Below are 12,672 nucleotides of genomic sequence, written 5' to 3'. Positions count from 1 at the left end.
AGACACTAACACGCCTTTTCTCCACATTCCAGCCTCCCTCTCTGTCTGTTTACGGCTTCTTACGGCTTTTACGTCTTTGTCTCGTCTCGCTGCGTCTGATTGGTCCACATCAGTCTGCTGATGTTGGGAAATAACAAGAATCCAGAATTCACCTCAGATGCATCAAACTAAAGTAACGAGGCTGTTCTGAAAATGTGAGGAAAGAGTTCAGATATATGTGTTCAGATGTAGAGAGAAGTCATCCACACACACACACACACACACACACACACACACACACACACACACACACACACACACTCAAGGACAAATGAGCAATAACTGTAAAACAATCATTGCATTGAATTGTGTACAAAAAACAGTGTACATATTTATCTATTTATTCATTTTTATACTACATTGCACTAATGCCTTGTACTTTTTCTTGTACTTTTTATTTATATCGTGTGAAAACTCAGATGCTGCTAAAAATTTTGTTGTACACTGCAAGACTAGCAAGACTATTATATACAATGAAACACTCTGAACTCTGTCCTCCTCCAGTGGAAACAGCCTGTGCCAATGTTTGGGCTGATTGTCCTCCAGGTGTGGTTAATGAGTTTAATTAGTGCAGCGAGCAGCTGCAGCACCAATATAAGACCAGAGGAGCCACATGCAGCTCACAGCACAAAGCTTCAGTCTACAAACCTCCGGCAGGCTGCTGAAGCTCAAACTGCTGCTCTCTGACTCAAACATGGCGCTCGGGCTCTTTGGAAGGTGACTGACTGAATTTGTTTTCACGCTGAGCGACGATACAGCTGCTGCAGTTCAGCTGAATCTCACCTGCCGTCACTCTCTTACAGGCTCTCTTGGATCTGTGTGCTGTTCAGCTGCGGCGCTTGTTTTCCTGCAACTAAAGGAGGTGAGTTTCACTTTTGACCGTCTGCTGACTGAAGCAACGAGGACTCGGCTTTCTGCGTTGGGTCTGAATGTTCTGACACGGAAAAGGCCAAACGCTCAGCACAGTTATCTACCTGTCCTCTCACCTGCTGTCTCTCTCATTCAGTCCAGCTCCAACATCAGTCTCAACACTTCAGATGAGAAACACTTTGAACCTGCTGTCAATGTTTTGAAAATGAACAAATATGAACTTTTATTTCTTGACTTCAGTGGTTTTGGTTTTTAGATGATTTCTGTGAGTTCTAGTTTAGTTTAAAAGCCATTTCAAACGTTTCTGTCTGCACTCAAAGAACTTGAGGTTCAGCTTCTCCCCTCGTCACAATCTGTGTCCAGACTACAGATATCCCTACACCGCTACATGGGGCTCTGCTGGTGGACCTGCTCCTGGATCAAACCTTCATTCTGGAGGTTCCAGGGCTCCTGAAGCATCTTCCCTGAGCCTGGGCTACGTCAGCCCTCCTGTCGGCACTGGGAAGAAGACTCCGAGCTTCTCCCCGCAGCTTCAGCCTGTTGCTGGAACCAGCGGCGGGTCGAACCTGGGCTCCGTCTACGGGGCTCCTGATTCTGGCTTCGCGTACCCTGCTGGGAACACGGCTACAGCCTACGAGTCTGGTCCGAGCTCTGGGTACAACGTAGCGCCTCTCCCTTACGACAACTCTGGTTCTCCAGGCCTTCCTTGGGTCGGGCAGCCTGCGGGGGGCGCCGACGCTTCGTTCTACGATCCAAGCAGCTGGATGCCGTCGCGTCCTTTCCCGGACCTCACTGTCTGGGAGTCTGGCGACCAGATGTCACAGGGCGCGAGCGAGACGTCCCCTCTGCCGCCTTCATCCTACATCGTCCAGTCCAGGAACGGCTACCTGCGAGCACGAGAGGTCCTGTCCCACACCAACTACTCCCCAGAGTACCCTCAGCCACCGGTCTATGTCTCCAAGGCCGTCAAGGCACCAAGCGGGTCTCTGCCGGCGACTGGACCCAAAGGAAAACAAGGTGTCCCACTTGGTAAAGTCAACTGAAGTCCAAGCTGTTCTGTAACCGTTCATGACTCACTTTGACCCTCTTTGTCTTGCAGGGTGAGCTTCAGCCTTCTGGAAGTGTTTCTATGTTTGACGCTGTTAATAAAAGATGTGATCACTTAAACTTGTGTGCTGTCAAACTTTTTTTTTTTTTTTCCCCCTAAATCATTGTGCCTTTTTTAAAAGCATTGAGTCCAAAGCCTAAGCAGTGTTGCCACACTTCGCAAGAGTCTGTTTCCTTCAAAAATTGGTGCCAGTAGGGTTTGAGACGTGAACTGTCTCCTGCAGGCACGTCTGTGGACATTTCCAGTGAGGACATCTCTCTTCCAGTACTGCTTAACATCAGACTTGTTATAGTTTTGCCCCAGACCACAACTACTGTTAAGTTTCCTCCTGAGTCACTAAAGCTGTTCCTGTTCAAAGGAAATGTGGTGCAATTCTATTAACCTGTATTCACAGTAAATGCAGTGAGCCAGACCACTGCTTCCTCTTGGGTTTATGCAGTTGAGTCTCATTCCGCTTCACAACTTAAAATGTTCACACTGAAGACCAAAGCTAATTAACAATGAGGTCACTGAAATTGTAGGCTTTGAATTCAAAATGAAGGTGTGGTTCTCATTCTGGCCCTCAGAATCACACTAGTGCTGAAAGTGAGAACTTGTGCAAAGATGTGACTTGTATGCATTTGACTCCATTTTTCTTTTTGCTTGTTCTGGCAGGAAGCTGGATGTTAATCGGCTCTGACCTCTCCATCTGGACCGAGTCAGAATCACAACCCTCAGCCTGATCCACCCAGGACTGTGTCCATCAGGCGTCTGTGTGTTTGTCCTTGGTCTTAAAGATCAGAGGCTCTGTCCTTGCTATGACACTGAAACCTTCACTTCTGAGCGTTCTGTTCCTTTACTGCGCTGTCAAATGACAATGTCTGTACAAATGAGACAAATATCTCCTCCAGTAATGTGACACTTTATTAATGCTCGGAGCACAGTACAGAGGACAAAAGTTGGTTTCAACTAGGAGCGCTCTCATCTCAGGTCTGCTCTGTTCCCATCTGAGGCCCTGTGGCAGTTTACTACCCTCCTACCAACTGTCTGCCATTAACTGTTAGCAAATACACATTTATCATAGCTTTAGGAGCAATCAGCATGGAGTTCACTCTACTTAAAGTTACACGTAAAAAATTCAATGTGATCAAAAAGTAGAAATGATACATGATGACGTGAACTAAAGATACTCAAACATGATCACATATGAACTAAAGACCACCAAACAAAGAAGCGTTGTATTATTTAACACTTATGTGACTGACATGATGACGCTTCACAATCAAAACATTTGAATCAGTGATTTCAGTGAATTGAACTGAATCTGAATCGTGCTGATAAGTTCACAGACACAGAGACAGAGACGGGGTGTATTCATCCTCAATCATGCAGATTGGGTACACAGGTTCAGTGAACTTGGTGTGGAAGGTGTAGATGTGACTCACAGTGTCAGATGAGACCTCATAGTAAGACAGAGTGCCAGCAGACCAGTCCAGATACACTCCCAGACGGGTGAAGGGAATAGGTCGAGGTAAATGATGTTTCTGATCATCATGTTCTGCATAAAGACCACCAGAGTAATAGTAGAGTGCTAAACCCCAGGACAGTTTATTCCCTCCGAGCCTGGACTGGTCATCGTTTACTTTCCTTGGCATCCCTCCGTAGCAAACACCTCCAATGACGTTAGACAAAAAACCTCTCCACTCCACCTCCCAGTAGCAGCGCCCAGTCAGCCCCTCTCTGCACAGAACCTGAGGCCAACAGTCAAATCTCTGTGAGTGGTAAGGATACGACTGTCGTTCTTGTCCAGCTGTCACCTTCTTGTTTCCCTCAGACAGAGTGAGATGGTGGTTTACTGTGTCTGGGTCCAGAGTGAGATCACAGGCGTCTGATGGAGAGAACGAGACGTGATCATGATCACAGTTCATACTGAAAACACAGTTATTGATTATTCTGAACACATTTGAAAGGACAGGCTCATATATTAGAACATCACTCACATGCTCCTACAGACTGTTCATGGACAGTGGTGGAAAGTAAATATTTCACTTTGAGATACTTTCAGTTCCGACTTCAACTGATGATCTTTGACTGTCATGTAGCCAACAGTTACAGTGGAGCAGTCGCTGCTCATTAAACTCTCAGATCTCAGCCTCCGTCCAGCTGTGTTCTTACAGATATAAAAATATCTGCTTCAGATACTTTGAAGATATTTTGCTGATAACAGCTGTATAACTTTACCACAGTATGCAGGACTTAAGTAATTAGGGCCCGAGCAGGGAACCTGCAAGGACCCTAATGTTTTTGAAAGGATTCTTTATTTTTTTATTTATTTATTTATCTATTTTTTTTCTTCGAACAAAATGATTGCATTTTTCACTGCCTGGACATGCCCCTAAACTCACCAACCTTGGAATATAATTCACACCTGGCGAAAAATGTTATAATCTATTGTCGTCCTGAATTTCCACCACTAGGTGGCGCTGTTATTAAGGAAAGTGCGTTTTGGCTAATAACTCCCATATACTTTGTCACACATTCAAAAACCTTATATCCACACGTTCACTGAATTCTCTCGTGGTATAGGCCACGCCCATTTCCGCCCCCGTTTGTTTTTTGCTACGTCGCAAAATGTCGAAAACCTACTTTTTCGAACTCGTCCCAGGCAATTTAACAGATTTGCACGAAACTTGGCACACAGCATCTGTGGACCCTCCTGACAAAAAGTTATTAAAAGAATTTTGATAGACTGCCCTCTTGAGGATATCTGACAAAGGACTTATCACTAGGTGGCGCTCTGGTGCCAGTTTAATTTTATATTTGGCCCTGTGCCCACACCTTAACACTTATGGAAACGAAATTCATAGGGGTGGTATAGACTAGCCCCTGCAACTTACACACCAAAAATGACCAGCAGGTGGCGCTATTTTCCACGTGAAAGCGTTTTTGGCCCATAACTCACACATAATGTGTCACACATTGTTAAACCTTATATCTACATGTTCCCCCAATTCAGCTGAATTATTTGGTGTAGGCCACGCCCACTTTCGAGCTAACTTTCCATTCTCAAAATTGCGACAAATGCAAAACCTACTTTTTCGAACTCCTCCTAGGCAATTTGACCAATTTGCACTAAACTTTGCGTGAACCATCTGTAGACCCTCCTGACAAAAAGTTATCAAAAGAATTTTGATAGTCCATAAAACGGCCAAAATTTAAAACAACAAATTCCTGCATATTGTGTTGAAAGCAGACAATCTTGCACATCTAAACAAAATACTGTCTGATTATCACGTAAATGTTCATAATTGTGTTCCATGGACTGATGAGGCTTTGTGTAAAATTTGGTGCAAATCGGCCAATAGATGGCGATCTGGTCTCAGTCTGATTAGTTTGTATGGAAAATAAATGGGAAAATCTTAAAATCCTCTTCAAAACTCATCGACTTTCAACCTCTTCTTGTGCTTCATGCTTTGAGCTACAGATACCATTCCACCTTTTAAAGAGTGAGAAGACCTTGAACTATTGGACATGTATTCAGTTTATAAAAATCTTTTACGGTTTCCAAATCATCACAGTTTTGGTTTTAAGGATTTTTAGGCCTTCTTCTGATTTTGCAGTGGGTGTGTATTGCGTGAGCTAGATGGTGTGACATCATCGCTAGAGTGTAGAGCAGCTGGAAGAACTGGAGAAAAAATTCTCTTCAGCTTAATTTGGATCCCACATCTTTTTACTTCACATAGACACTATACACATAGAAATGTAGGACATCTTGTTGGCTTTCAGCTGATGGTCCTATTTCAGATGTAGGACATACACTTTTGGCTGTAGAAGTCCTAGAGCGACAAGCACTCCAGCAGCTCCCCCATAGGCCGCAATGTTAATTTTGAGCCTACGTTTCTGGAGGAGAGCAGACAGGATTGTTTTGTCTCTCACTCTGCCGCCATCATTTTTCACTTTCCAGAAATAAAACATGACATCACAGATTTCAGCAATGTCTCCTGTTACTCAATATATAAATATTTTGGTGATAACCATGACACGTTTTCCGAAACTGTTCACCTTTTAAAGCTCTTTCAGCCCTCTTACTTTTTAGCTTTCATCATGCAACACACCCCATTAGTTAATCAGTTCTTCTCTGATCTGGCTGGATTCTCTGGATTTTTTTCAAGATCTCCCAAGAGAACCAGTGTGCTTGATAGAGTGGTGACACACAGACTCCCAAGAGCAAGCACAGTAAGATGGAGCTTCCATCTCTGTGCCGTGAACACTGTGTTTGAGCACGAATGTGACATCATCCGGTGTCTTGAATACATCAGGGGAGTTTTATCCTACCACTCTGCAGGAAGCTTGAGGGTTTGCGCAGTTACTGAATGATGATACTTTGAGCTTTTACATTGCATTATGCCTCGTGTGGTCATTTTCTTCAGCCAGCTCGAGAAGTGGACCATCAACTCAGTCTTTGTCTGGGGAATCATGCAGCAGTACACACACTTTTTCTGACTTCAGCATACATTATTTAATATTAGCGGGATCAGGCCACCAAATTATAAAGGAACAGTTTCTTCATTGCAAGGCGTTGCGTGTAGAAGCCCTGATGGCAGCATGCCCAAAGGTGTGTGGACTGCAAGGGCCCGTTCAACGCTGCTTGCAGCTTTAATTTTTTATTATTGTTCTGGCACTTTTACTTAATTAAAGGATCTGAGTACTTCTTTAACCACTGTGCATCCATAGTGCTGTCACTCATTTCACTTAAGTCCCTCTATAATTCAGTTTCAGTGTCAGCTCCCAGAAAATCTGCAGGACTTTTGTAAGAAAACTTAAAATGAAGTGTGAGAGTTATAAAAGTAATGAGCAGTCATGTTTCTGAAGGAGACTCACTTGTTCCTATTTGTCTCACAATGAAAATAAAATACTTACACCAGAGTAAAGCTCTTCTGTCTGTGACAGTCTCCACATCAAGGATGACATTAAAATCCTCAGTGTGCAGAATGCCGTTCTTGTAGTGGTAGATTGTTGCTCCGGTGTATTTCTCATTTCTGATGGCCGCTACCAGGAAACGGAAGCTCTTCAAAGATTTGGCAATATCTTGGAAAGATTTGGCTTTTTCTCTCAATTTGGTTAAAACTTCATCTGAATAGTACCATGGGACTTCACTGGTACTTCCTCTAACTGAATCCAGGTCTTCATTGGTACTTCCTGTAACTGAATCCAGGTAATTATCCATCTCATGCAGGACGGGGTCGGCACTCTGCAGGGAGGTGAAGACGAAGCACAGAGCATCATCGACACCTGCAGCAAGAACCTCTCTGTCCAGCTCTGACTCATTATGGACGATCTTTGTTCCCTTCATCATTTCCACACAGGACCTGATGACGTTGATTTCTCTCTCTTTATGATTCAGCCAGTCGTCTAGTTTTTCATGACTGAATGGTGACTTGTTTCTGTCTTCACAGAGTTTCTTTACTGAGCTCTCGTCTTCTTCACCATCACGGATGGAGGGAAGTTTCTTCGCCACGTTCATCTGGAGGTTAGATACATAACGATCACAACAGTTTTGGAACTTGTTCAACATTTTTTTGATCTGTGGAAGATTCTGTACCACTGTGTCTTCCAGAGAATCGTCACATCTCATTTGTATTTCTCTTAAATCTTCGAGAGCATTTTGCAGCTTCCACACTAATCCAACACTGATCTCTTTCATCAGCTCAGCTGCAGTCGTGTCAAAGACCTTCAGAGGCATCATCCAGACCTTCACTGGAACACTCTTCTCTCCATCTTCTCCCAGCAGCTTTGGGAGTTCTGCATAGGTCTTCACTGCATCTTCAAATGATGTAGGGTTTCTTTCAAGAATGAAGTCTCCGTAGAATTTGCAGGAGAATTTGTTGGTCAGGGCTTTTTCTTCTTCAGTCAGCTGAGCGGTAATGCTACCCTCAATATTAAATGAGGGGATCTTCTTGATCACAGCCTCCATGTGGCCCTGGATGTCCTGAACGCTGCTGGCTTCCAACTTCTCACTGTCAAACACAAAGAAAGCATTTGCCCCATGAAGGATTCCTGTGACTACATGTGTTGCCGTGCCCTTCCGGATGACCTCTATCTGTTGGGGGTTCATGGTTTCACCTTGAGTCACTGACAACTGATTGAAGTGTGTGGTAGCTTTGTAACGACACGTCACTCTGCTCTGATTCTTGAATTTCTTCGTATCATTCAGATACTTGGCAGATCCTCCAACTTCAATCAGTCCACACAGGAAACTGACTTTCAGAGAAGCTTCAATATCCATCAGAGAGGACTTGGACTCAATGGAGTCAGATGCAGTTATTTCAAATTCACTACTATATTGAGAACTCCTGCCTGTGTTGTTCTGTAGAGTTGTTTCATCCCACAAAGTCGAGCCTACAGACAAAAATGTAGAGTATGTGTTCAAGCAAAACCCCTTTGGTAAGATTCAGTAGAGCTCATGCAACAGAGCTGATGTGGATCATTTAAATCAATAAACTATATTTTCATTGTCCAACAGAACACAGGCAACCTATTCCAATGGTCTTAAACTTCTAAATAAATAAATAAGGGAGCACCACATGGTTCTGTACTGCGTCCTTTACTATGTACATCACATCGGAAATATTTTGACACCTACACAAACAGCGTCTGTTTTTATGCAGATGACAGTTGTGTATGTATTTGTCTTCTCCTCTTTGACAGTCACACACAATAACTTAATAATTTAAAGTATGACAGATCTGTAGATCCCTGTTTCATGTCACTTTTCAACATCAAGATTTACCTGGTATCAGCTCATCTTTCCGACCGTCGTACAACATTCCCAAAGTGAAAGGTCGACCCAGAGCAGCCACCGCCATGTCACCTGAGGACAATTCTCTTCCTGTCAGTACAAAACAACAAGAGCATTTGTACACATACAGTGATACAGTGGTCAACCTTTGATTCAGGTGTCTGAAATGAGTGAGAGACAAAACCGTCCACGCTGCCACAGAGACTGGGAGTCAGAGTTTTATTTATCTGTTTGTTTGCTTTTATGAAACCTGAAAATCAGCACCCCTCCCTTCTCAATCAACTCTTCCATGTTACTGCGAATGTGCAGTCTTGGTTCAGGAAGACGGTAGCAAAACAAACTTGTAAGTGTGGTTTTGAGAGGTTTTGAGTTGAGAAAAAATTATGCGGAAAAGAGGAGAAGGCAAGAGGAAAGTAAAGAGTTTTTATCAAAACTACCAAATGTGTCAACCTTTTTCACAGGAGCCCCATTCACACAGGAGAAGACGCAAGAAAGCCGGAGCGGAGGTTCGCCAATTCTCCACCGCTGGTGATTCGCACAGAGTGAATCAGGTCCGCCGTAAAGACAAACCGCTGTGAATTCACCCAGAAAGCCTAAAGAGGCATAAAGGTACTCATCATGATGATGACGTTGGTATGTTTTCAAGGTGTTTCCCAGGTGTCCCCCCGTCAATCTGACTCCCTCACGGGGACGGAAGCTGTTTTCTGGGGAAAGTTCACTGAAGTCTCGGTCGGGAGGACTGCCCGTCGTCACAAACACTCGGTGAGTTAAAGCTTTTTGCCGGTGACAGATGCTGTTTTTCGGGCAGAAATCAAGTTGCCAAAGACAGTTACAGTTGCAGTTATTACGTTACTTTTGTTCAGACTGTTCTACCCATGAGTTGTTTGTGAGTACAGAAATTCATAACAAGATATAAGACTGGAAACATACACTTTTACACAATTTATAGACAGTTGAGTTTTTTCGGACAGGCATCACCACAGTCACCTACTTGTCACTGTGTTCTCTGTGGCGCTCGTCTAACAGTGGTTTGAGGGTTGCAGACTTGACATCTCTATGTGGAATAGTAGTGTTACAGCCACGTCAAAATGAATATACCGTATTTTCACGACCATAAGGCGCACCTAAACGTCTCAAATTTTCTCCAAAATGTGCGGCGCGCCCTATAGTGCAGTGCTGTTGTTTTTTTGTAAGGCGGATTACATGAGAACGAAGGGTGAAGTGTGAAGTGTGGGCATTATTGTTGTTGTTGTAAGGCGGAGGTAACAGAGGACTAGATGAGAACGTTGTGCCTGTATGTGCGTCATTGTTTTGGCAACCCCGATAATGGCAAAGAGACACGCTTACGAAGCACAGTTTAAACTGAAAGCTGTCAGTTACGCGGTGGAACATGGGAATCGAGCAGCCGCGAGGGAATACAATATCAATGAATCCATGGTTCGCAAGTGGAGGAAGATGGAAAACGAGCTGCGACAGGTCAAGAAGACGCAGCTGAGTTTCCGCGGACACAAGGCGAGATGGCCCGAGTTGGAAGACCGACTCGAGCAGTGGATTGCCGGTCAAAGGACAGCTGGAAGAAGCGTCTCTACAGTCACCATACGACTAAGGGCAGTAACGCTAGCGGAAGAAAGGAAAATTGAACATTTTCAAGGAGGTCCGTCTTGGTGCTTTCGCTTCATGAAACGGTGCCATCTTTCCATCCGGGCCAGGATTTCAATAAAGCACAACCAAACTCAGTTTTGCTCCCGCTGCCTTTTTAAATACACACACTAGCATGCATGTTTTACCGGTGTGTTTTACCATGCCCGCGCCCTATGGTCCAGTGCGCCTTATGTATTTGTTAAATACAGAAAAAGCACCCGTAACTGAAACCGTGCCCTATAACCCGGTGCGCCCTATGGTCGTGAAAATACGGTACATATACATGACTTGGATCGATGAGCAGGGTGATCGGAATGTTGTTCCTGGCTGGCGGACATGGCCGAGGACCCCTCTCCAGACGGGATTCTCAACCACACCTCCAGCAGTTCTGCGCTGGGGATTTGCATTTCTGTCACAACTGGCTACCTGCTTGACGGTGTTCTGAAGTCCATTCAGGACAAATTAATCTGTGTTCCTTTGGTAATGCCTCGCTGAATGTTTAGTATGCAGCTGTTTTTGTCTGAAATTGTTAAGTTTCATTTTCATCATAAGTAAAGAGAGTTGCGAGCATAAACTTCTCATCCAGCGTTCAAATAATCACCGCTAACAAAGTGTCTCCACTAATCCAGTTAGAAACACATTTCTCTTTAACTTCTCTTTTTCTTCATCCTTGAGTCATTTAAAAGCTTTTATTATGAAGCAGCATCACAGGAAACTGCAGTCACTAAACACCATTCCTGAAGCAGCTGAAAGTGAACGCATGAAACACAGCAGATGTTTGAAAGAACAAACAGCTCGACAGAAACTGAAGAGATTCAGTCAGAGATACAAAAGCACTGAGAGCCGAACACAGTGACTCTGAAAAACCTGTTTGTCTCAGTTCAGGTGTCCTGCACAGACACGAGCTGAGTGTTGATCAGAGGGAGACAGGTGCTTGTTACGGGTTGGTCACAGTGGCAACACGTCACCGCAGCCCACTTGGAGGCAGAGCCGTTAAGTTTCGTTTTCATCGAAAGTAAAGAGAGTTGCGAGCTTGAATCTCTCGTCCAGCGTTCTTTTTATACACAACATGTGTCTTAAACAAATGACGATTTCATCTCGATCCACGCAGGACTATCAAAGTATCACCATTAACAAAATGTGAACGTTTGGTGAATCACGAATCTCTCTTCATCTCTTTCACTTTGAACCTGACTAACAATAAAGAGTCGGACATGTTGAACTCACCTGTTTATCCTCAGTTCTGTCCCCAGAGACAAATGATGCCAGTCCCTTCAAACCCCCTGGTCTCTGACTGAGCTCTGGTCGGTCCGGCTGACTCACTCCTGGTCTGCTGCAGTGATCAGAGCAGGAATGGTGCATTCAGGGGCTGCTTGGAAATAACAAACGTTATGCAGCATTCCATTCCAATCCAACTTTTTAATTCCTATTTTATTTCAAAGCTGATTTTTGCACCTCGTTGTGAAGAATGGGTTCAGTTCAGAGTCTGTTTTAAATCCACAATGAATGACTTCATCTGTGGGTCCCAACAACAACAACAACAACAACAACAACAACAACAACAACAACAACAATAATAATGGCAATTATAATGATAATGGGGTCTTGTGTTGAACTTTCTGTGTAGATATTTTACATGTTGCTGTTTCTCACATAAAGAAGTGTTGTATTATTTAACACTGTTATGTGACTGACATGATGACGCTTCACAATCAAAACATTTGATTCAGTGATTTCAGTGAACTGAACTGAATCTGAACTGAATCATGTGCTGATAAGTTCACAGACACAGAGACAGAGACGGGGTGTATTCATCCTCAGTCATGCAGATTGGGTAAACAGGCTCAGTGAACTTGGTGTGGAAGGTGTAGATGTGACTCACAGTGTCAGATGAGACCTCATAGTAAGACAGAGTGCCAGCAGACCAGTCCAGATACACTCCCAGACGGGTGAAGAGAGGAGGAGGAACAGGTAAACTGTGGTTCTGATTATCATGTCCTGCAGAGAGAGCAGAACCTACTGCAGACTTCTGGTAGTATCCTAAACACCAGGACAGTTTATTCGCTCCTAGCTTGGACTGGTCACCGTTTCCTTTTCTTGGCATCCCTCTGTAGCAAACACCTCCAACAACACCAAATAAAGAAATGTTTTCCCAGTCCACCTCCCAGTAGCAGCACCCAGTCAGCCCCTCTCTGCACAGAACCTGTGGCCAAAACTTCTAGTACTTGTCGTGACA

General features: G+C 44.0%; 2 protein-coding genes across 3 annotated transcripts; one reads left to right on the top strand and one right to left on the bottom strand.

The window, feature by feature from the left end:
* Positions 1 to 597: 597 nt before the first annotated feature.
* On the top strand, positions 598 to 2,076 carry LOC119010344. The gene is made up of 4 exons (XM_037082433.1): positions 598 to 756; positions 843 to 901; positions 1,273 to 1,926; positions 2,009 to 2,076. Exons 1-4 carry the CDS (start codon positions 653 to 655, stop codon positions 2,011 to 2,013), a joined length of 822 nt encoding a protein of 273 aa, XP_036938328.1. The 5' UTR covers positions 598 to 652; the 3' UTR covers positions 2,014 to 2,076.
* An 821-nt stretch (positions 2,077 to 2,897) lies between these two features.
* Positions 2,898 to 12,643, bottom strand: LOC119010340 (stonustoxin subunit alpha-like). 2 transcript variants are annotated; one of them, XM_037082426.1, is made up of 5 exons: positions 11,892 to 12,643; positions 11,664 to 11,805; positions 8,787 to 8,885; positions 6,917 to 8,395; positions 2,898 to 3,884 (listed from the first exon to the last, which is right to left on the bottom strand). In XM_037082426.1, exons 3-5 carry the CDS (start codon positions 8,860 to 8,862, stop codon positions 3,340 to 3,342), a joined length of 2,100 nt encoding a protein of 699 aa, XP_036938321.1. In that variant the 5' UTR covers positions 8,863 to 8,885; positions 11,664 to 11,805; positions 11,892 to 12,643; the 3' UTR covers positions 2,898 to 3,339. The 2 variants fall into 2 exon arrangements, with proteins under 2 accessions (XP_036938321.1, XP_036938322.1); XM_037082427.1 differs by having other exon boundaries at positions 12,319 to 12,643.
* Between the last annotated feature and the right edge of the window lie 29 nt (positions 12,644 to 12,672).

This window comes from Acanthopagrus latus, chromosome 20 (genome assembly GCF_904848185.1).
Source record: "Acanthopagrus latus isolate v.2019 chromosome 20, fAcaLat1.1, whole genome shotgun sequence".
NCBI lineage: Eukaryota > Metazoa > Chordata > Actinopteri > Spariformes > Sparidae > Acanthopagrus > Acanthopagrus latus.
This window is presented reverse-complemented; position numbering and strand designations above follow the sequence as displayed.